Below are 25,464 nucleotides of genomic sequence, written 5' to 3'. Positions count from 1 at the left end.
CTGAAAAGACCACAGCAAAACACCACTTTACTTGCTAAGTCATTGTATCATGGTACTCACAGAAGAATGGACCAGAAAAAAAGCAGACAAAAGTAGACTTTCTTCCCTAGTGGGGAAAAAATGAGGGCTGTATCTGATTGTCCTTGTCTCCTAAAAGTGTTTCCTTCTGAATATGATATACTATGTCCTGATAGGAATTAGGAAGAAGCATATTAATGCTGCAGTGTGTAGGTTAGAACCTGCTTTATAGACCTGCTTAAACACAGCTCAGCATACTTAACAAGTTGGTAAGTGTTCCTTGCCATACCATGAGATTTTTTTTTAGAGGGCATATTTTACTCATGGAAGCAAGAGAAGAATGACTCATGAGTGATTTCATAACAGCTCTGCAGAAATTAGTCCAACGCCATGGCTGTAGGAGAACTAAGCTGGACAGACTGTCAAAGCACAGAGGAACAAGGAGAAAGAGTCGAAAACCACGAGCAAGAAGCACAGAGTAAAAAGGATAAAGCCTGTATAAACAGGAAATAAAGGAAGTCTTGCATTTAAACATGACCATGGTGTCTAATTGCTATGGATAGGAAAAACCAAAAAATTCCTTTCACACTATGTATAGTGTGTGCATAACCAAATAGTCACTTTACTCTAAAGTCATGTTCATCTAAATCCACCTTGCTATTGTCCTGTAATAGTATTATTTCTTCCACAAAAGCCAGCGACTAAGCCCAGAACTATGGTAGACTCCCATGGTAACAATGGCAGAATTTTTAGGCAGGTCATCTGACTTTGGTCAGGAGTTCAGTCAATAAAACTTACTGATTGTTCTCCACAGGGTTTTTCTATTAAGGACTCTCAGCTGTTAGGTCAATTAAGCTACAGTCAATATAAAGAGCTCCTTAGGGATAGTATTCCATCTTATTCTCATTACTACAGTTGACCCTAGTGCCGAGGTCTGCAAAACTGCTGCTGGTCTGGAGTTAAAAATGTATTCTACCTACTTCCTTAAGAGACAGGCTATTCCAGATCTTCTAGTTCTTATGAAATCTATTAATTCTATTTTAGTAGTTGTGTGGTTGGCACTAGCATCAATCATTGCAAGTTTTTCAGCAAAAGTTGCTGAGCAGTGCGTGCAAACCAACAGGGAACTCTTCAGTATGGTTCAGGATAGTTTCAGTACAGCTCTCCCACAGTGTGCATGGAAAAGCAGAGAAATGTTTTAATACCTGCAAGTATTAAGCCTAATATGAACCTTATACCTGGTCAGCTGATCCAGACATTAAGCAAAGAATAACTAAAAAAACTAAAAAATGATAGGTGTAATCAGCTTTCTGAAAACAAGTAGTAGAGGAACAATTAGATGGGAAGGCTTTTTTTCAGAAAAAAAAAAAAAAGGAAAAATAAATCTTCAAATCTTCAAAAAATATTCTGCAAAGTAATTTCTGATAAGTGTCAAAACATTTGATTGTAATTGCCTTTTAAACTTTTAGAAAAGCCTTTTTTAAATGCTGAAGAAAATTAAAAACAACTATTTAAATTTTTGCTTTGATTTTCAGAGCATTTTTTTTCTCTATCATTAAAACACTTAAGCCAGATTTTTTTGTCCTGTTGCTTTTCTTTAAAATTAATACACCTCCAAGTTTCAACAAAAACAATATATTTTTGGGAGAAAAATCAATCTTATTTAATAACAACAACTCAATTCCTCATCCAAATAGCTTTCCAGTAACTCTGACATCTTCTTTCTCTTTGTAGTTTACTTAAGTGTTATTATGCAGCACATTCTGCGGTGAGACAGAGTGCTGGAGATCCATTTGTAGTATGAAAAGCTTTTGGGTGTGCTAGACAGCTCTCCTGTGACTCCCATGACTGCTGGCTTTTCTCCATGCAGGCAGTTCAGATCACCTCCTGTAGTCAGACTCAAAACTATTCAGCCAGAACAGCCAGAACAGGCTCTGACAGTATGCAGGACTAACAGCAATTACAACACTTTGTAGCATGTGGTAATTGAGTCATTATGATCAGGCTGCAACAACTACATGAAGGAAAAGTTCTTATAATAGCTCTGATGGTAACTGCTTGCATATTTTCTTCAGTCTGGACCAGTTAAGAAAGCTGCAGAGCAGTGCTTAATAGTTGGCTGGAACGCGTTCCTTCCGACAGAACCACTCTGGTACCACCTGCGTGTCTGCAAGGCCATATAAACAAAAAGGCGATGTCAGCCTGGTCTAAATGCCTCTGAAACTGTGGCCACTGTTCCACCACTGAAGATACTACACTGCACTACGGAGTAGTAATGGTGGCAGTCTTACAACTCTTTTCAGATTGTCTGGTAAGTCTGCTCCAACCTCAACTCTAAACATAACTACAGTGTAGTGCCAGCAGCAATTTTAAGCAGTTTTTAGTTATGGAAATGGCAGAGGGTTGTTTGTAAGTAATCAGGCAACTCCTAGATTCTTCACCAACTATGACTTGCAAACATTTGCAAGAAGTGCTTTCATTTACAACTAGACAGAGAATTGCACCTTTTCTTTCAAGCTTCCTGACTCTACACAAGTGCTACCTCTGAGGCAACTGTTGAAACAAATGCAAAATAATAACAGAGGCAAAAATATAAATAAATAATTCAGCCTAAAAGAGCTCATCATACAAAACCTTCCAACTAGAATAAATAAACCAAAATAAATACCACCATGCTTACATTCAAACCTTATCAATAGGGTAAGAATGGTCTTACTTTGCCTGTCTGTAGAAAAAGGGTTGTGAGGAAGGCGCTTCAGCAAAGTATAAGGGACAGGGTGGGCTGAGTGATACAGGCATGATGCAGAGTTATCACCTGAGCTCTGGAAAGCCAACCTGGCAGCACTTACTGCTTTTGTCACTACAAGATGATAAAAGTATGAACATATGTTCACATCCCTTCCCTAATGGCAACAAGGTAACCCTACACCTTATGTAGCAGGACTGCAGCAGGTCTGCTACCCAGAGCAGAATTGTGCTCAAAGCAACTCTCTGCTCTGCCTGAAGATTGTCCTTCTCCAAGGACTGTATCCCTGCCAATAACCAAAGGTCCAGTTTCACTTCAGAAGCCAAAGCTGCAGCTATAATGGGAAATCACCTTATTCTGGTTTTAATCTGCGACTCTTAGCACAGATGCAATGTGAAATGTTATTATTTCATGAAAAATGATGACAATAAAAATCCCATTTCCAGTGTACAAATATTTAACTTCATTTTGTCTCATAGTTAAATCTCCTTTAAGCCAATTTTGGATTTCCCTGCACATGAAAACATTGCGACTTCATTTACAAGCAACAAGTTGCCCGGTTCTGAGAAAGCAATTTACAGGAAGTAACAGCATCAGAAATTTCTTGCCATTTGGATTACTAAAAAACCAAAACTAGCATAACAGTGTTATCTTCTGCTTAGAGCTGATATCTGCATGGTCTTTCACATAGAGGGGTCTAAAAACCCCTGGTGTCAGAGCCAGGTGATCGCTGAACTGCCCACCAATAAGAAATAATCTATGAGACCATATCTGAGTTGACACGAAGATATGCCAAAATGCTCTGTCCTTTTAGAGAGAGGTAGGATCATTATTCCTATGGCTACCAGCTCTGCACTGTGCAGAATAACATGCTTGTTCCCTCATTTGTGAGAAAGGACTTATAGCATAAATAGTGGATTGCAGACTATCTCGGTTCCTTCTGCATCACAGTTTCTTTCTGTCTGTTCTGCATTTCAGAAGAAAGAAGAAATTAATCCGTTCCTTCTGGAGTGATGGCACTTTTCTCCCCTTCACAGTCTGAGGGAAAAACAGTCATTTGACACTTTCAACAGGGTGTGAGAGGGTGGTCTAGCTATTAGTTGCAACTGAAAAGGTTGTTCAGCTAACATTCACAGTTGTGAGGAATTACCACTCAACTGAGCTGCTCGAAGCTTTCATTACATTTTAATAGAGGACATGAAGTACCACTCAGTCCTTTCCACTGCTTGTCAACATGATTAAACACATGTTATTATTTTCAGGCCCATTTTTACCAGATGCAGTCTTAGTCTAGAGCACTGCAACAGGAGTGTAGTTACAAATCACACATCCTAAAGATTTGCTAATAATGTTAACACCTGTACAGTTTGCTGGTAACAGGCAGTCAAGTAAAACCAGCTTACCACAATTTTTCCCTCTGACCAGACCAGTGCCTTAGCTACCACAAAGGATCTGTGGTACAAGAAATGCTAGAATTAGTGGACACCTGGATAAATAAAATCTATTTGGGGAGTCAACATGACTTCTGTAAAGTGACATTTTGTCTTATAAACTTCTTGGAGTTCTCTGCAGGCTTCAGTTGTGCTATGTGGGCTAATATGACCCAGTTGACATATTTCTCTTGGATATCCAGAAGATTTCTGGCAAAGACTTTCACCATAAGCTTTAAAGGCCATTAAGAAGCCATTGTATAAAAAGCACAGTCTTGGCACAGATAAGTAACTGGTTAAGAAGTGGGTCATTGGAGCAAATGGGAAGGTATAAAAACACAAAAAAGTCACCAGCAGAGTGCCACAGGGGTCTTTGCTGGAATCCACACTAATTAGTGTATCCAGAAAGTAGCTGGAAAAGCAGTAGAAGAGTACAGACAAAGTTTGCAGACAAAGTGCAAATGGAAAACTGCTCCAGACAGTAGATACCTTGAAGGCAAGCTGTAAAGAAGAGAAAAATGAGTCTCCTGTAAGACAGAGGGACTAGACAATAAAATGACAAATAAAATTCAACATAGATAAGCATGACAGTGTCCTGAGTGCACTAAAAGCCCTTAATTTGCTTTCAGTTTTTGCTGGACAAATGCTGTAGGTGTATCTGTCTCTGGCCTTTGTCTGTGGCTGCTCCTAACAAGACTCTCTGGATGCACCCTGGACCTCCTTCTTCACCTCAGCCTGTCTATTATCCCAGCCCAGACATGGTGAGACTGTATCCAGTCAGCGAGGACCCTGTCTGTGCTGGGGTCAGCCTGGCTTCCAGATCCTCCACCATTGGCAACCAAGCACCTGCTGCTCCCAGCCAGGTGACAGCCCAGGGCACATGAGGATGTCCCAGCCTGGGTTTAGTGAAGCTGTTGAGCCACAGGAAGAGGATGCATGGGTGTGGGTCCTGGGTGGAGATGGCCAGGGCAAAAGACGGAGTAGCCAGGTACTCTCAAGCTGGGAAAGAGACAATATAATGGAGAACAGACAAAGGTCTACAAAAGGTCTGTAGGTGACAGGGAAAAGAGAGATAAGGAGTACCTGCTCACTGTCATTACTTAGTGACCCTTTGCAACAGAAGCCAGGTTCAAAGTAAAGAGAACAAGGTGGTCCTCCATACAGCAGGAAATGGACACTTGGCACTCCCTGCCTGAGCACAACTGTGGATGTGTGAGTTCAAAGGGAGTGGGCAACTAGTTGGCAGAAATCCATTGTAGACCAAACAGGCAAGCCACGCCAGCCTCAGTTAGATTTGCATTCCCAAAATGGAAAGAGTTGGAGACTGGGAGTTTTGAGGAAAAGTATCAAGTACACAGGCTTTGCTTTAACACCTCTATTCCAGATGCCCAGATATGAACACTGGGCTGGTTTGACTCCATTTTAAAGGAACAGACCCACATCTCTTACAAGGGCAGATCAGTATCAAGACTTTGTCCGCACTTACAGGAAAAAAATGATTTCATACAATCTGTAATCTGAAAACTGACACAGTTATTAGACATTTCATAATTTCTAGAAGACTCATTTGTCTTATGACTAGCTACATGTCTGGAGAGTAAGAAAAACAACCTCAGCTCTAAAGGAAATACTTTTTCAATCTGCTGTCTTAAGGATTAGGATCCTTGTTCTTTTTGAGGATGTTGGCACCAAAGGCACTAAGGAAGCAGGGGGTGCTTGGCACTGCATGCCAGTTGCAGTCTTTCATCTAACAGACTATCTTAACATCAAAGATATCCTACCCTTTACTAACTGTACTTCTTTATTTACTTTATTTATTGCTGAAGAAGTCAGAATCTCTCCACAAAGCTCTGGGCACCCTGCCATTAACACAGATACACAGAAAGATTGTGTGCATTTCAGAGAACCCCAATTCCTAGAAAAATGCCACCTCCTCTCAAACCTCAGTCCACACTGAACCTGCTCACTCAGAATAAAACACTTCCCAGGTGCTCCTTCAGAAACTAACACTGCAGAAGTAAAAGCCTTAACATCTTTCCCCTAGATAGATATTCTCTTGTCACTCTTTAACTAAGAGTAACATTGAATCCTCTATTCATAATACCAAGTGTTTTGTTTCCTATTTCCAAAAGGATCAAAACCCAGTCACCAATAAACTAAAATTACATTGCCTTGAAAACAAACAAACACAAAAAGCAAACAAGCAAGCTAAACCCCCTCCCCCCAAACCAAACTGCACCCATGCATCACCCTGGAGAAAATACCAGAGAAGATGAAGAAATCATATTTTTTAAGTGTGTAACCAGAAATTCCCCTGAAGTTATACATAGAATACAAAAATGAAGTGAAAAAAAAATCTTTCAAATGATAGAAGCATGCTGGAAATACAACAACAAAATATCTCTCTGTTCCTTTTTTCCTTTTTATTATGAAATACTGTGTTTTGGTGTTACCTAGGTTGTACTGAACCAGGTTGCAGTGGTTTTAACAAGGCTGCAGTAAATAATTGAATGAAAAAGGAAGTTACAGACCTAAGCAAATTGCTTCACAGGGAAATAGTTTGATTACTCCAATCACTGTCATCTTCAGCTTCCTTAAAACGTCACAAAAATATAGTGGAGAACATCTTGATTAAGTGGGAATGCATGAAACAAGAAAAATAAGTAAGTCACATTTTGTTAAGAGGACTTTCTGCTCTTCATATGGGATACATTAGCATTCTAACTAAACATCTCTAAGAGTAATTATAGTTTTATCTACATATACACAGACATCTCAACAATATAAACCCCTCCCAGAAACAGACACCATTAGGGTTGCACAATCAAGGACAACTGAAGTGAGGAAATGCCAGAGTTAACCTTCCTCTGGCCCTTGCGCACAGATAATTGAAAAAAAATCTTCAATTACATAATCACATACTACTGTTTTTGCAGGATCTCATTCAGTGCACAGGAAGGACAAACCCCATGAAATAAGCAACTTTGCAGTATCCTGCTTTACTTCTGTTCTTCGATGTGTTACCCTCAACCTTGAAGCAATTCCAGCTCTCTCCTGAGGCATTATCACTGACTTCCTCATGAGTTCTTCTGTGGTGTTCATCAGTGTAACATGTGAACCTTTCTCCAACAGTTATTTTATTTTAAATCTTAAAATATGGCTGTGATGGAAGAAGTATTCTTAAACTCATTTTACAGAAGTATATCTGGGGAATATCAAGTTCAGAAAAATCTTCTGATGTTAGGTGTTTCAGACATGCAAGATCTAACTTCTGATTTGCAGCATTTTATAGATGTTAATATAGTCAAAGACAGTTCCTATTCACCTCAGCTGCAATCAGAGCTGCAAATGATTCTACAGATTTAAATTAGTGACAGAAACTGAGACACATTAAAGACAGGCATGAAATTCATTTGCTGAGCCACCCATAACAGAAAATAGAGACAGAATTCAGTTTTCTAGCACAGCCTTCAGCCACTCTTGCCAGGAGATCTCTTTGCAATCCAGTTCCTCATTCAGTGTACATATTCTACCTCCGGCTACACTTTAGGCAGACCTCAAAAACCATATTCAGTTTTTTTTTTACCTCCTGGCATGTCTACTTTGTACAAAACTGATGGCCAGACACAAAAAGCAGGTGGCTTTGTAATACACCCTGCATGATCACCATGGATGTGAAAATGGAAAAGTCCATAGGCAAGCTGAATTCTTCAAGTCTGTTCCTAATTACTGGATTGACAGCTTTCTAGACTTAGTACTTTCTTTTATCTATTTTCTTACTAAAGTTTTATTCTATTATTTACAATAAGTCAAATTTGAAAACTACACTTGTGTGACAATCAAAGGAAACCTTCCCCGCTGGACTACCACACAGGTTTCTGACATATCAACTAAACTAGCAACTGCTGATTCTACATTATACTCCTCTATTTCACTAGCTGAATCCCAAGCTTTTCCTCACCTCCACAAAAGACAGGAAATTACTGCAAAATAAAAATATAACTCTTTGTCAGAATTGGTGTGATTAAAAGGTTGCATTACTTTAAAGCAATAACAGACAAGAGCCATTTAATAGCATGTGGCATTTCAGAAATAAACATACTGTGTCATAATTAGAAAAGATAGATTACAAGGATATGGCATTACCCACCTATAATTGGGAGCCTGGATATTTACTCAAACCCCTCTTATTGCTGCTGATAAAGAGGTGCTCACAATGAAAGCGATTATTCATTCAAGTCTCATAAGATATATTTTTCCATGACCAAAGCAGCCTATACTCAATAACGTAATTTACTTAAAGTGTGGACAAAGTCTTTGTGCTCTGTGGCTGGATTTACAAATCTGTCAGCGCACACAGGAGATCCACCTGCACAATCCAAATAAACATAATACCATGTTTCCGTATGGACATTTGTCGTTAAACCTATACAAAATGTTAGTTCAACATGTGCTTCTGGTAAAGTTTAAGTTGTATCATAAACATATAATGTTCTAGGATAATTTTATCAGTAATTTTTATAATTTATAGTAATTGCATATTTTAAAGTAACATCAAAGAACAAGTAGCTTTATTTATGGCAGTACACAAGCACAGGGTAATGGCTGATGCTACATCCAGACTATATCTCCAGCAGTGACAATGCCAACTAGTACTTGTTTACTTAAGAAACCTCATGCCACATGGAGAAAAGTAATAAAATACCACCATTATTATTATTTCATATTTATCTTATGATTTTAGGTGGGCAATCCTCTTTGAGTTGCATTATAGCTTTAAAAACATAACAGGCAAATTGTTAATCTTACTGAAGGCTTCATATGTGTAATACACAGCATAACCCCAACAAAGGTCCATAAGGGAATGTATTTCCCAGATCAGTGTTTAGACTGGGCATATTGGTCTTTGGTGGTTTTCATAATTGTTGACAAATTGGTAAGTACAGCCCAACAGTGGTAGATAATAGTGCAGAATATCTCCCTGCTTCCCAAGTAACTGGTTCCTGAATGTATACAGCACCTCAGCCATACAAAGTCTAGTTGCACAGCATTTGACTGTCATATTTGTTACCATCAGTATTTGTAGGCACACTTCTCAGTTTACACACCGACACCATAATTACCATCAGGAATGATATAAGAGGAATAAACGGGGACTGTTGTGAGGGCCAGAATAAAAAAGTGAACCACAAACATGAAGAGAATTAAATTATGACAAAGTATAAAGGACAAATTGCAAGTACCACAGAAGAGCTTCCTGGCAAGAAAAAAAAGTTTCATCAACTGCTATTAAGTAATTTATGTTTGTGACTCACAATGGTCACATTTTGATGACCAGATTCTAGTTGAAGACCTTTTTGTTATTACAGTATATGACATTATTTTTCCATTCTGCTGTCCTTGTATCATTCCTTATATTGAATTCTGCAAAGAGAAACTAATCAAAATCTAATGTGAAATACCACAAATTGCTAGTAGACCTGATGTTCCTTTTTTTTCTAAGTTTGGCTTGATCTCTGCTAATAAAAGATGTTTCTTTGGATTTTCACATATTTCAAGTGAATAAACACAGTAGCTGATTAAGATAAGAGGCATTGTAGACCTCATCCTAAAGATTAAAACTCTAGCCCGGTTGAGCTGTCTTCTCACTAGAAACACATGCAATAAAGTAAAATAAGAGGAAAGCTGAAAAAAAATCATGCCACTAGAACCAAAAGCAATTCACTTCAAAAGGAAAAACAAAGCTTTCTTCTGTGCATTAGAATTAAACACCAGAGTGGATGTCAGGATTGTTATGATATTTTAACTGACTCTGACAGTTACTAAACAATCCCCAAAATGATGTATTAAACCTAGCTGAAAAAGAGAGTGATAGAGCAAAAATGCTGCCTTCTCCTTGGCTCAGTTTTTGAGAGTGCTGAAAATAGTCATTTAACACTGAATCTCAGGGAATCTGAGGTGCTCTGACTCCCACAAATGGTATCATGTCCCAGAAACAAACCAGGAACACTGCTGGAAGAAAAAGTCTCAGTATCAGTCCTTCCAGAAGAGTTAGTGCATCTGAATTTTTTTTCTGGAGATCAAGTAAATTCTTAAGTACCAAGAAAGGGTTCACATGACATGGGGATTACACAGACAAAAAACAGAATAGAAAACCCTCTTCCATTTCACGGGGTGAGATCACAGTAATCTGCAGACAAAACCCACAAGTTACAACATATAATTATTGCCAAGTGTACACAGCAACACTTTTTTCCTTCTTTAAGCCTTTTTCCTTTCTGAACACTGAACAGTGATGAAGTACCATGCAAATGAAACCTTTTAAAGCCATGGGGCAGAACTTCGGCTTCCTCTGACACAGGAGCACTGCTTGGCCAAGACACCAGCTTCCACACAGTTTCTGTTTGTATATTTGGGGAGGGGTTTTCCAAAGAGCTCCACAGTGATGTAACTCTGCTCTTATTCAAGGACAGTCAAACCTGCACTGACTTTGGTGGGACTCAGTAAAATGAATGTTACACAATCCATGGAGGAACCACCAGAACATATACAGCTGACCATCCACTTAAGAATTTCCTTGTATTTTAGTCCAGAAGTTGTGCAAAAACTATTTGAAGATTAAAACAGATTTGTCTCAATTTCCCCACTCCTAAGCATAAAAAAAGCACAGCACAGAGTTTCTATGAAATTATGTCATTATTTTCTCAATCATATTACTAGTAAGTTATTTTCCTTTACTTTATTGAAAAGAATACTTAAGAGAAATGATGCTTTTAAGAGAACGTGGCAAAATTTTTAAATTAATGTTGTAATTTTCTCCTTCAGATTCAGAATACTTATTATATCAGAAAAATTATTAGGATGATAAGGCAAGATAAATGTTTTGAAAACAATAGCTTTAAAAACTGGACTCTTCTCAGCTACATTTCTGGCATCTGCTACATTCCATTGCTATGATGTACTATTCAGAAAAGATTTATGCAGCCAAGCATTTTTTCCTAAGATCTTGAGTTCAGCTATTGATTCTATGATTAAATGGCCAGTAATTCAATTTTGTTAAGCTCTAAAAAAAAGAACAACTTCAAGTACTTTTGTTGAAGGTAATAGCCAAAGGAGTCAGTAAGCACAGGAGTTGTGTAAAACAGAATACTTGTATCACATACATCAACATTGCCAATAAGGAAGGAAAGAAACCCACCCAAAACTAAAGACAACTATACCAGATATTATTTGCAGGTAGCTTCTAAGTTACTAGATCTTGGTCAGAGATTTAGAAACTTACTGTTTGTTATTACCCACATGAAAAATATGTGTATATTTTATTAGAGAGAGGGAGTGTACACATAGAAAGATGCCTGCCTTTTAAATCCTCAGTAGTATCTTTTGATTGCCATGTGCCACAGGAAGGAGAAATTTATTATTCTACCAATGCTACTTCGGCCTTTTTGAGTTCCCCAGAGACATTTCCAGGAAAGAAGAAGGGTTAAATGCAATTCATTTGTATAGTAGTGAAATAATCACTCAACAGTGGAGCAATTCCTTATATGCAGAGACAGACAGAGGGAAGGCCTGACTGGCATTTCTGATACACAATGCCTTCGCCAGTTCCAATGGCAAGATTTTAGCAAAAGAATAGCCAATTAAAAATATGATCAAAATACTAGACATCACAGAAATGGTATACAGCCAAAATCTGACTGGTCAAAGAAAAAAACCCCACACTTTATAAACCAGTTATATAATTAACTGTAACCAGAGCAGCTAGTGCACATCTGATGTACCAGGCTTACCCATGCGAGAGAGGGGGGCACATTATTGGTATTGCTCCACTTCCTTTAAATCCCTTTATCAGTCAAAAAGAATTTTTTTTAAAGCCCCAGAGCTTCTAACCCATTGTACAAATTATATAGTTTTTCAGCACCAGCATTTTGCCCTTTTATTTTTGTGTGTATATTACATACATACATAAAATATAATCGTTCTTTAAACCAAAGTTAAAGCCCAAAATAAGTTAACACCACTTGGGTGATTTGTTATTCAAAATATTGGATGGGTGGGCACCCACACCAGAATAAAATCTGTTATTTTAGATTGCATTGCAAAAGACTCTTCCTTTCTGTACTTTTAACAACTCATCAGACAAGTGATTTCAGGATTCTCTGTACACTTTCAGTTCCTATAAAGTGCAGTATAATATGTAACTATCATACTTTGGATAGGGAAGATATTTAGACAGAATCAGAAGAAAAAAAATTCAAAATTTAAACCCATTTATAGACTTTTCCTGTAAATTCAAGACAATGAGAAAAAACAGTTGCCCTCACACTTAAAAAAAAAAGGCACAGAGGATTGGGTCACTTGTACAAATGCCTCTGTGATAACTTCAACCATGAGGTCTTTCTCTCCACCTAAAAGGCAAGTTCTGATTAAAAAATGCCTTGACTTTCATAGTATGGATTTGTCACTGCACAGTTCTTAATTAAGAGAGCTCTGAGAAGCCAGAGCATGCATCTGAACAAAACAAACTCTGTTCGAGGCAGGGAGTTGCAGCTTTCTGCCTGACACCCATTAAGAAGCATATTCATGAGTGAAAAAAGATGGAACTAGAAAAAAATCTGATTGCATTGTAGCCTTTCAAAAATTACATTAGCTGTGTGACAATCTTTTCATGGATCTACCATGTGTTCATGGGTCTACCCTGCAAGCTCTTGCAGATATTTAGCTCTGGAAAAAAACTGTACTGGGAGACAGTTGGCCTGCTTTGGGGAAATCCAAAAGAAAAATGGTTTCAAAAATAGGAACTTTTTGTCACTCTTTGAGTAAATTATTTTACAATACCCACTTTTTCAGTCTAGAAGAACTTTTCAAACGTTAATTTCTCTGAAAATATGCCATGCTGACACTTCCATACAATATTAACTGTCTTAACATCTTAATTAATACAGCAGTAGTTTTAGAGGATTATGCAATCTGAGTTACCACTGTAGTGGCCTCTATTGTCAAAACTGACTATTTGCTACACTGGAATTTGGACAAACCAGTAAATAACTGAAAAGATATTCAGAAATTACTGAAAAGGAAATTTACAGAATGGGAATTGGCAAATATCTTTGGGAGTTGAAATCTTGAGAACAATTAGCAAAATCGTTTCCAACTAACAAATTGAAAACAGTTAACATACTGTTCAAGCAGCTCTAGCCTCAGAGAATAGGGGGAAAAATAAACCAAAAAACTCCACAAAACTTACAACATGAAAGATCCTAAAAGAAGAGCACAAGTTCATAGTGGTACCAAAAATGTAGCAGTGGAGTTGCGTTTAAAGTGGAAAGTGGCTTGATCTTTTCAGAGACAGCAATTAAAATAGACTTATGTGAAAGATATCTGGAGGCCAGACTACATAGGCAGACTTCTAACTCTGAATTATACACTCAATTTTCCTGCACTGCAGCAAGAGTTAGAGCTTAGTCTGTCATTTACAGGAACTGAGAAGACCAGCAAGCACTGAACCCAGACAAAACAAGAGGGGTTTCTGGGAACCCTCCCTTCCCTTGATATGCATGCTTAAAGAATTATAGATGTCCTCATGGCTCTATTAAAATAAATTGTATTATCATATTTAGGGCAGGAAAAGTAGTTTTGATTCAACATATCACAGTAAGGGATGTACTTCTCTGATGTAACTTATCATTATTACTTTAATATTTTTGTTAACTTTGTAGAAAATGTTCAATCTATAACTAAAATACTTTCTTTTCCTCCTACAGCAGAGATATTTTTCTCTTCCATGATGAGAGAAAGAAATTCAGACTTAGTACATGTGAATAATTTAATCAGATGTTTTTCATACACAGTCAAAATTCCCTCACTTTTTTTTTCAGATTCTTGAAAAATAAACATCATATATGTTTTTCTTCATTTTACTATTGTATATCTATCTCAGACATCTCTGCATTGTGGTTGTGTGAAAATGCAAATTTTAACATTTCTTTATCACAAAGTGATAACTGAGGCCTTGCTCTAGTAAGCATTACATGTTACACCTTGTGGAAAACGTTTAAGCAATCCCACTAAGTAAACAAATACTATGTTCTAGCAAAAGTAATCATGGGCATTAAAATAGGTATCTATAATTTGCAAGATCAGCCCTTCTGATTAATTGAGAAATGCTGACTTTACAGTGGTAATAAGTCACTTCTAAAAAGTCATTTGGGATATTAAATCAACCAATTCAATTACACAGTATTAATTGTGATACCTATTGAAATGCACATCACATAGGAACTTTTACCTGGAAAACTTCTATTTGTAGTTAACACCTTCACTTCACAGTACAATGCTTCTCACATTAATAATCCACAGGAGGAAAAAAGCAGCATTTACAAAGACTCAGGTTTTTATAACGACAGAAACACATCTTGTCCTAAAATTTTCATTCACTTTATTGAGAGCAAGTGACGAATGCCATTAAAAAAAAAATTCACATGAAAACCTCTATCAGGGCAGCCTTTTGTAAAGCACAGTCCAGATGGCCACAAGTCATCTTGAGCCTATTTTTGGATATACTGCTAAGGTAGGTACTTTTATTATATGTTGTGATAAATAGTATTGACAAATATTCAAGCTTCTCTTGGTTATGTTTTTTAATTTCTAACAGCGAGCAGAGAAAATGGGGTAAAAATAATTTATAAACAGATTCTAAAATACTGTAGGTTATAAAGACTGGACCTTCTGTGAGAGGTTGCTCTTTCTTTGAAGGTATACTGTTTAGAGAGAGGTACATGATTTAGCCTTTGTTCCAATAAAAGTGTGCAGAGACCCTGTACAACGAGATCGTAGTCAGCTTAGAAATGCCTGAGCACATTCCATATCGGTTTGGCTGTGAGGGCATATCAGAGGAGGGGGAAAAATCACTGTGCTTTTAAGGCAGTATTGTCATGGTTAATGCAAAGAGGTTGAAACGTTTAAGGAAGGGAAAAGAATATCAACACCATTGATAATAGATTATAGCTAAAAGATTATAGCTAAAAAAGTAAACAGAAGTAATGAAAGGCAGGTTCCTGTGAAATTCATTTCAACAGTAATTTACTTTTATATTAACAAACTGTCAACTAGGGGAAATACAAGAAAGATGACTAGCAACTTCTTCTCTGCAAGATTTGTACGAACAGAAATTCTAAACATATGCCTCAAGCCAGCAAAAATTTAGATACTAAACAGAACATAAAAGAGATAGCTTATGATATGTTTTGTTTAAGCTAAATTAAAATATATTTTTAAAAAACCCTGACAGAGAAAGAGGAAAGAATAAAAAAACCCTAGAGCAATTCATTAAATACATAGATTCCTTCTGACTAATCTTTCAATTACTCATGATTTATGTATGCCTCTGTAAGGAAAGACTGCCAGACTGAATATTTTTTCCAAACTTTTGAAATTTCCTGATGTTTTCCATAACTTTCAGAAATAAGAATTTCCATGCCTGAGTCAGGGACAGAACTATCAGTCACATTTACCCTGCTCAGCAATAAATGCACACCCGCTCCCACCCCTGGGATCAAACCACCCCCTGCTGTATGTGAGCATTGTGCCGACCGGCTGGGTTACTGCCTTGGCACTTGGGCTCTTGCTCTGCACGTGGTAAGAAGGAGGAAGATAAGGGAATGTGCTGACAACCATTTCATCATTTGCCCAGTGATAGGATCTTTGGCCCCTGTCTGGGGGAGGCAGCTTGAGATCTGTGGTGAAAAAAGCACACTTCCTGACTTGGCTGTGCCAGATAAAGCCCAATCCATTTTCACTGTGTCACTACCTCTTGCTGCTAGCACTGGTGGCATGAGCAATACTTCCCACCATACTGACTTCCCATCTCTTATTAGGCTTCTGAACCCACAGATTCACCCTGAAATCTTCCCATAAACAAGAGAGGACTTTAATCCCTCCTTTATCTACACAGACACAATTAAGGAGCATAACAGACAAAGATGATCTTATATTATGGATCATCATCAGACATGTAGGTGAAGGACCTGCCTTCAGAATTTTTTTTCTTGATTAATTAAATACAGAAATTTTGCTTTGAATAACCATTAAAATTTAGATTCCAGGGGCTGTAACAGATTTGAAATTTACACTTTAGTAAGCTCCTGAGAATTGATTAAACTGCTCTGAGGATGTGGAAATGTGGCATCAGCGCACTTTACTGATGGATGACCAAAGGACAAAGGTTCATTCTGGCATTAGCTACAGCCACAGTAATTTTGTGGTAACATCGGCATGGGGTATAATGCAGAAATAGTGTAGTAAGAATCACAGATGTCCTCATGGCTTAATTAAAATAAATGTTTTTCGCAGTCTAAATAAAACTAAATGTGGTTGCACAGCAGTCAAAACCTAAAATATTTATTAACTCTTATGTAACTATAAGTCTACTAATGACATAAGAAGGTGAAAACTCTTATGAGGATGTTGCCATCTCCTCAAATTTTCAAGTGTTCAAAACTCTGAAAATCCAGTGCTGACAAGACACTCAATAACTAGACTGGAAAATAATTATGCAAACTGCAATCTGCATTTAAGGTCACTGAGAAAACTCCAGTTCTGCTCCTGAGTTACCATAGAGAGCACAGACAACTCCAAAAGACAGCAAAATATTGAAACAATAGACATTTTATTATGACAGCAGAAAAGCAAAAAAGCAAGGGGGGAATAAACTGAACGTTTTGGTGAGGTTACACACATCTGAAGCAACTGATTTTCCTTTCCATCCTGAACTGCTGCTTCTTTATGTCAGATATATTGAAGCTATTGCGACAGGACAAACAGCAAAAGAATTTTTTAGACACAGCAAAAGCACTGTCATATTCCAACACCTGCAATTTCCAATGGGTCTTCTCATTTCCCAGATTTTTAACCAAGAGAGATTCTACAGGACAATGATTAAGAAGGAACTATAGATATTAGGGAAGCTTGGAAATTATATAATGTATTTCTCAGCCCCAGGGAAAGAGGACTGTATATTTCAGCCATTTCTGGTAGATACTACTATACATTTCCAGGGACTGGGATTTCCCAGTCTTTCTTGACACCTATTTCACTGCTATCTAAACCTTTTGATGAGATGTCCTCCCTTTATTTATCTTCTTGCAATTTAAGCCCATTTCTTTTTGCCCTTTCAACTTGAAAAGATCAATCTATCCCTTCCCACTGCACCTACCTCCTTAAATATTCTCAGTTCTTATGCATTCCCTCTTTTGTCTATTATAGATCAAAAAATCTTAGTTCTTTCTGTCTGCCTTCGTTAGTTACATTTTCTAGAACTTTGTTCACTCCATTTGTTCTCTCCTGGGCTCTCTGAAACGAATGAAATGTACAAACAAAAAGTTAGGAATATCTGAGTCTCCTATAAAAGCAGATTTAACTAACTGTTTAAAACACCCCCATTCCAACATCTGAGCTGCCATGAATCCCTTTCACTGGAAGACAGGCAAGCTGTTTGCAAGGGAGGTGAGACATACACTCGTCCCAGGGAAACTGAGGCACAGCTAAATGACCCACATAAGACTATCAGGGGCATCTACCTCAGACAGGAATGGAGCCATAACAAGTCACTAACTGAGCTGTGCAGTAACTTCCCCCGACCCACAACACATAACTTGAAGCCAGCGTGCCCAGACTTTATGGCTGCTGAGTTCTTAACTAAAGTACATGCTATATATTTATTTTTTTTTTCCTGTTAATAATTTCTTTCTGTTTCAAGTGTCACAATCCATCCATTGATTCCTTTGAGGTATCAGACCTATACTTTTGAACTGCACTCCACTTGTGCACCTGCTTGTCAGTACCTTAACAATCTGTGGCTGAATATTCTGTCCACAGACCATCTCACTCCTGTTCTAAATTTTCTGCTGTGTAATCCCTCTCCTAAGCTTTGTTTCTGAAAGCAGGCCCAGTACTGTAGTTTTCCCCAAACTAAATGATAAAATTATTACTTTTGCATTTTCCATGTCACAGTGTGACTGCTATCTTTATCCTTATGAATAGTCCCTTAAATAATCCATAAAACCTGGACCTGATGATCTTAATCCCTTGCTTGTATGTGACCTCACCTCCTCTGGGCAAAGCTTAATAAGCACCAATAGCTTTCTAAGCTTACAGCTCACTAGAGAATCTGGATGAATATCAGGCTTTTATGAGATTTCTACTGTAAATTCAGTCAAGCTTAAACTGCCAGAGAGATTATGAATACCTTATGAATCCACAGCCGAAGTGACCAATAGCTTTTAAGAACACGAAATAAAAAATGCAGGAGCAGCAGTGTTTCCTGCTTTGTCTGTCTTGCTCTATTAGAAAAGGCAAATGAAAAGATTCCATTTTGCAGCATTACCTATGCTTTTACATCAACATAAAAAGAAATATGAACCCTGAGGGTCTACAGGCAAGTACTGCCAAATGACAGGCTCCTGTAAAGGTAAAATGTCTCATTTTCATTTCAGTTGAGTATTAACAGCAGGCTACCCATCATCTCTTTCACTACTGAACAGCAAACATCTTTCTATTGAACCTGGGCATTTCCAGCATAACTTATTTATCTAATTATCATTCAGGACAACAGGGAAATATTTTTTCCATTTATTGACAGTTTTGAAGATTTCAAATCTATTCCTGTGGAGGCAAGAAAGGAAAAGTCCCCACAGGGATGCATTTGAGACTGGAACACTTTGGCTGCTTTTACAATCCAATGGCACCAATCATTTTATTGCTGAAGAGGTTAGCCAGGGGCATATATGATTTTATAGAAGTGTATCCTGGAGTTTGGCACAGGGCTTTTGACCTTACTTGTTCAGCAGCAGCACAGATAGCCCTGGTGCAATTAGCTGAATGCACGGGTGAGATTGTGGTTGGCTTTCTCTGTCCTCACAGCACACTGACTGGGACCTTCTGGCTCACAGGGCTCAGGTTGCTGTGCCACCTACACTTTCAGCTATCAATTATCTGTTATGAAGAGGAATTAGCAAAGGATAACAATTTTGGCATTCTAGTGTTCTAGCCACCACGTAACAGCACACAGCAGATGTAAATTAGAGGAGGTTTTGCTGATTTACTTTGTGCTAAGAATGGCAGCAGTATGGCCCAAGATCAAGTATGGACCAGGAACTTGAAGACACAAAATCCATCAGTCAATGGAACCACAGGTGAGAGCAGATCCTAAATGCATTTCTGGCTACAGTTTAATGGAAATGGAAAACACCTATTAAAGTGATATGAATATGGAAAGTGCTACTGCACAGTGACAACATTGTTTTGTCTCTAAAAATTATAGGTTTAAAAATTTAAAAAAGCACTTTTTTAAAAAGGAAAAACATTACCAAAGAAGTTAGAAGTCCTTTCTATATATAAACAATATTTTTTCCAATGGCAAGCCTGTCAAAGCAAAACAACCCATCTGATACAGAATTAGGTGGGCACCACTAGCTGCTCCAAAATTTTCATATGCTCCAGAATGAACTCCAGATATCTTTTTTCCAGCAAAGCAGCTGGATCTCCTGAAATACTTTGCACTTCAGTGGTTAGGACAAGACATTTACTGAATGAAATCTCTCATTCGTATGTTTAACGAAAACAGCCAGTATGTTACATTATGCTGTGAAGTGTCACCACAGACCAAGATGATGTCAAGTTTAAACTCATGGTTCTTTACAGTGTAGAGTTATCTTACATATAACTTGCATATACTTTGCTGAGGAATGTTTCTATAATTTGAGTCATAAAAACTTTAAAAAATAATAAGCACACAATAATTTACCACTTTGAACTACAGGGAAGAGCTATTAAATACACAATCTGCAGGCACAAAAAGTACTGTGGAAAATGAAAGAACTACATGATTACCCACAGAATTTCAACAACCAGAAGAAATTCAAAAGAGGCAGGCATTAACAAGGTAAACACAAAGAAAGAACTAAATTAAAGAATTCAAAGAAGAAATTAAAAGGAAAAAAATAGTAACAATTAATAACAGCACAACTGTAAAAAATGGCAAAAATAAAATTCAGCAGTAGCAGAACACAGGACCCAAGCTATAAAATCACAAATAGTGATCATAATGCATCACTTTCATCAAAGTGTTATATTGTACAGAGTTCAGCCATACATAAGCATAATCCTCGGTCATTAAAACTTTGGTTCCTGGATCATTTATTTATGCAAGAAGATAAATTGCTGACTTACCTGCTTGCTGCATGCATATAATATATGTGGTAAACAAGCAGAGACAGTGATGCAGCTTCCATTTCCAGTGATAGCACCACATTTCACTTCCATGAGACATCCTGTGGGAAAAAAGAAAAGCAACTAAGAATTCAGGGAGTTTTACAAGACAAGAAAATGAGGAAGACTCTGTTAGTCAAACTAGTAACCTGCAGTAAATAAAGTAGTGAAAATTATGGATGGCCCTAGTATTGCTTAAATGGAGACAAAAGTCTGCTAAAAAGGGTCAGAAATTATGTTGTCTGGTTCTTAGCAGACAGCAAAATGGAAGACTGGTCAGCCTTGGGCTTCTAAGCAGACAGATGTGGGTGGTATTTCAGTAAAAGAAACAAGAAGCACAGTCGGAAAAAGTTAAGTTGTAGGGGTTTTTTTGAAATATGAAATTTTACACGTATAAACACATTTATTCTATTTAATTAATTGAAGATTTCAAATCTGTTCCTGTATAATAAATACATATTTGTTATTAACTAAATAAAGACGGTAGATTATAATTTGCATCTGCCCTTAACAAAGCTTTCCATTTTTCTGTTCTAATGTTTTGACAGCTATGATATCTTCTGCTGACAATCCTGAAACTTTCCTTGCCAAAATCTAGGAGCTCACCTGTGCTGCCAGAGGAGTCAGGGACATACTGATTATTTCATAAAATAAATGCAGTTATAGAAAAGTCTCTACCAGTTATAGCTTGAAGTTAAAGTTTCCTTTCCCTTGCAGGCTAGAGGATATTTAACGGCTAAACCAAAATGCTTCCTCCACTGTGGGCAAAAAAGGAAGCAAAAGTCTTAATAAACTTCTTCAGACCTTTAACAATGCATCCATAATGAATGGTGCTCCTCTATGTTCACGTCTCGTTTTATTCAACAAGTCAGCAGCAAGCAAAAGGAAGTAACAAGTAATGAAATACAACGTGCATTATTTTGACCAACTCCTTCCTCTCCTATTTGGTGATGATAACTGGCTTTTGTTCAGTAAGATATTATCTCCCTCTACTGAGGTAAATAAGGACAAAACTCTTCGTTCTTCTCCATAGATAGTGCTGTGAACCCACCAGTAAAAGCTGGGGGCAAATATAAAACCTTTTCCAGTGTAAGCTTCTGTTTATTCCCCAAGTGGAAACCAATGCAGCAAGATAAACCACTGTAAAGGAACAAGTAATATTTCAGCTTTAAAAGTAGTAATTCATCAAAGCACTCCTGTGGGCTAGATGCCAATGGGCCCAGGTAAATAACACTTCAGCAGACTGCCTGAATCTGTTAGGCTTCCTTTGAGTGCAGTGTTACACAGCACAGATATCTGGTTACAAAATAAGTTCAGTTCTTTGTGGGTAGTTGTATCAAATTAGGAATCTGAAGCAGATTTATTTTTTCTGAGATACTGTAAAGTCAACAAGTGTTGAAGACAAGTTCAGAAAACATGGGGCTCCGAAATACAAGAATCTCTTTGATGAAGCCAGACATACAAAATAAGTGGATTATCAAACAATAGAATTATTGTCCTTCCACTTAGTGATCCAAAAATCCCTATTAAAATCTCAGACAACAGAAAGCTGAGGTTTTGGAGCTGTTACTTTCCAATGTATCTAATTCATAAATCCACAATAACTTTAATATTAATTTTAAAAACTGAATTTGAACAGAAGTCCTTTGAAGACATGAAAACAGTTACACACACACACGCAAACACATATGGCATACATATATACTCACAGAGTGGGGAAATGGAAATGTTGGGGCTAACAGCATGACACACCAGAGATACAAAAGAATTTTCCTGTGCCTACAGAAGAGTTTGCAGATGAGACACATGGCATCCTGCTGCTTAATCTACCAATGCAAACCTGTAGAAGTGGTTGCATTACTGGTTTTTGTTGCTGGTTTGTTTTGAGCAAGCACATTAAACAGTTATTAGACTAGGAAACAAACAATTATTTATTAGTTCAGAATAATTCTGTATTAATTTCCATCAAACTGATAAATTGTCTGTATTGTCACGTTTGATATCTCTGTGAGCTCAGACAAAGATTTTGCTTATTTAGTAATGGGAGAATCCAAAACAACACATTTGAGATACTCAGGGAAAAACAACATGACAAGCTTCTGCTGCTTAGGTCTGGTGTGAATGAAATTCTATGTTAGTCTGAAAGAGGTATTTAATCTGGCCAATTTCTATTTGTTACTGTTTACTTGCATTGTGGAAATGCTTACAAGCGAGTACTCCGTGGTACTCCAGAATGATAGTTTATAGTCTGCTTCCTCACCTTCATCCATGTAAAAAGTGCTAGTCAAGAAAGACTTCAAGAACATGGATAAGCAACAACAAAGCAGAGCATAAATAAGTGCAAACAATAAGGCAGAAAGGAGTAGCTATAAAGACTTTCTCCCAGAGTAAAAAGCTAGAAAACTACATAACTGCTATTAAAAAATACACAATTCTCCACTAAAATAAATAAACAAAACAAATATATAAGAAAGAGCAAACTGTCTCCTCCACTTCTCCACCACTGAAGGACAAAACAATTCTCTTTATACCACATTGTGTCAGTTGACAAGAAAAAGGTTTATCAGACTCCGACAAGAACGAACACAGAAGTGCACACTACCAAAACACTCCACTAATGTGGGCACCATGAGTCAGATCTGTTTCTTTTGGAGAGGATTGCTGAAAAACTGTTTTACAAAGCATAACCACTAGCTGAGTGCTATAAATTAGTGAGGAAATCAGTTATTTATATGTTTCTAAGATCTTGCGAAGCCAAAAAGTCAAAATTCAGAAAGCTGACTTCTCACAGCCTTATACTGGGATATGTAACACTCCTGTTCACACAAGAAAGAAGTTGTCAGGGATGGAAGTCAAATAACTGCCAACAAAAAGGCTGCTTCCACAACAAAATCAATCCCTGATATTTTTATAATTTGACATTTCAGACAATTATGATAAGGTGTTGTAATAACTGACAAATACTTCTGAGGCTTTAAAAAAACTCAACTTAGTTGCAGATATTATTCACCTCTTAGTAGCCACCATATTTATTTTAAGGTTCTTTTTCTTGGTTACTGGTGTTAATCAACATCTAGAAGTGAATACAAACAGCATATGAATAATTCAATAGAAAAATCAGCAAGTTCTGAGCTTGTTTATAGCTTACCAAGGAATGATATGGTCCCATGACAGCACTGATTTGATGACCCAAGAGACCTCTTTGGTCTTGTGTTCTTATTTTAAATACTATTAAAAACATGTGTTCTGTCATTTAATATTCATTAACAGCACAGGGGATGGATATCAGAATAGCAATGTAGTAAAACATGACAGGAGTTTAGGTAAGCAAAGGGATGGACCCTGTAACAAAGAGATGGATTTGTAACAAAGATCTCAGACATGGAGACATGGATTATTTCAGTCTTTGTCTTTGGTTACATAAAAATTGCTGAACACTGTTCATAGTGAGTTTTCTTCTCTGTTTTGTATCAGTTTAAATGAAAAAGCCCTGTTCTGTCCCCAGCTGTCCACATTAGCAGCTCTGAAGAAATCACTCTAGATTGTCACAGACCCAAAACATTTCACCCAACATATTTGGGAATTATTAGGACACCTATGGTAGGAGTACATCTACTACAGATGGATATAGTCTAAAAACAGGAATCCCTCTCAACTTTTTGGGTTTTTTTGAGGGTTTTGGCCTTCTGCAGAGTCTGTTTTTCTAAAGTCTGAAGTACTAATTTTTCTATGGACTTGCATTTCCCAGTGCAGACACTGTGTGACATGACCATCTATGCACTCTAGCTACCAATTCAGTCCAGTCTAGTCCACAGCTACTTTCATTTCCTATAACATAGGGAGACAATGAGCTTATTCACAATTCATTTCAGAAGAGCAAAATAGACATGTAAATTATCTAAACCATAAATGGATAGTAACTTGACACAGTTCAAGATAGAATTACTGGGAGTTTTGCGACATCCAACTACTAAATCTTATTCTACATGCCAGCAGCCAGCTAGCAGACAAAACAGCATTGCCTTTTAGGGAATATACAGCTCTGCAGGACAACATACACAAAATGTGAATAATGCTGGAGTATTTCATTTGTAGACTGTACCATCCCAAAACATGAAATACAAATTCGAATACACCATCTTCTGTCTTCATAACTTTGTCAAAATTCCCTGGAGTAGGATGGGAATTCTGCCTCAGGCTCGCTGACATGACTTTTTTTGGTCTTTGACATGTCTACAGCTATTAAGGAAAAATGTTGCTGACACTTTAAAATTAAAAGAAAGATAACATCAATTTCACAATTTTTTTTCTCACTCAGATTGTAAACAAAAATATTTTAAGCTTAATCACTCCCAAGTAGAACTGCAAGTGAAAGATGATTGCAACTCAGTTTAGTTCCCCAAGATTAATAGAGAAGTTGATTTTAACTCCGAAACCATCGCTTTAAACTGTAGTACATTAATGTCTTGAAAGATTAATTACACAATACCCCTTAAAACTTTCATTTTGTTAAGCACTACTTGCTCCTAATTATTCTTACAGCCAGCTTTGAAAACACCCTCATGCTCATCAAAAGAGATGAAAAAAAAATAAGACGCTGCCTTTTAATTTAAACAGTATCAGCCCTATCAGATCCATCTAAGTCCCTTGGCTTTTCTTTCAAAGGGAACTTTTCCCACTTGCAGGCAACAAATCTGCTGGTTGTTTCCAACCCGGTAGCGCCGCAACATTAAATCTTCAGGAACTCCCGATTTCTGCCTTAACTTGACGGCGCTGTGTGATAACCCCCTGCCCTTTTCACTTGTACCGATTCCTTCGGGCGCATCCCCAGGATCTCGCCCCTGGCTGCGAACGCACCGGCGGAACGCCGAGCCCCAAACTTCAGTACCCCGCCTTACCTTCGGCGAGGGACGGTCAGTAAAGGAGAAATATCCCGGGGAAGGCGTCCGGAGGCCAGCGCAGTGTCCGGCCGGGGCTGGTGCGGTCCGGCAGGAGGGGGAGCCC

General features: G+C 37.6%; 1 protein-coding gene across 4 annotated transcripts in view; it reads right to left on the bottom strand.

The window, feature by feature from the left end:
* Positions 1 to 25,443, bottom strand: part of ADGRG6 (adhesion G protein-coupled receptor G6) — a 109,602-nt gene extending 84,159 nt beyond the window's left edge. For all 4 annotated transcript variants that reach the window (XM_005420097.2, XM_031056247.1, XM_031056248.1 and 1 more), the window contains exons 1-2: positions 25,359 to 25,443; positions 20,422 to 20,522 (exon numbers count right to left, since the gene is read on the bottom strand). In XM_005420097.2, coding sequence (XP_005420154.1) covers positions 20,422 to 20,521 — 100 coding nt within the window. In that variant the 5' untranslated portion in view covers position 20,522; positions 25,359 to 25,443. The remainder of the gene's footprint in view (positions 1 to 20,421; positions 20,523 to 25,358) is intronic.
* Positions 25,444 to 25,464: the final 21 nt, after the last annotated feature.

Source organism: Geospiza fortis, unplaced genomic scaffold (genome assembly GCF_000277835.1).
Source record: "Geospiza fortis unplaced genomic scaffold, GeoFor_1.0 scaffold162, whole genome shotgun sequence".
Lineage (NCBI taxonomy): Eukaryota > Metazoa > Chordata > Aves > Passeriformes > Thraupidae > Geospiza > Geospiza fortis.
The sequence above is the reverse complement of the archived record's forward strand: the minus strand, read 5'-3'. Positions and strand labels throughout refer to the sequence as shown.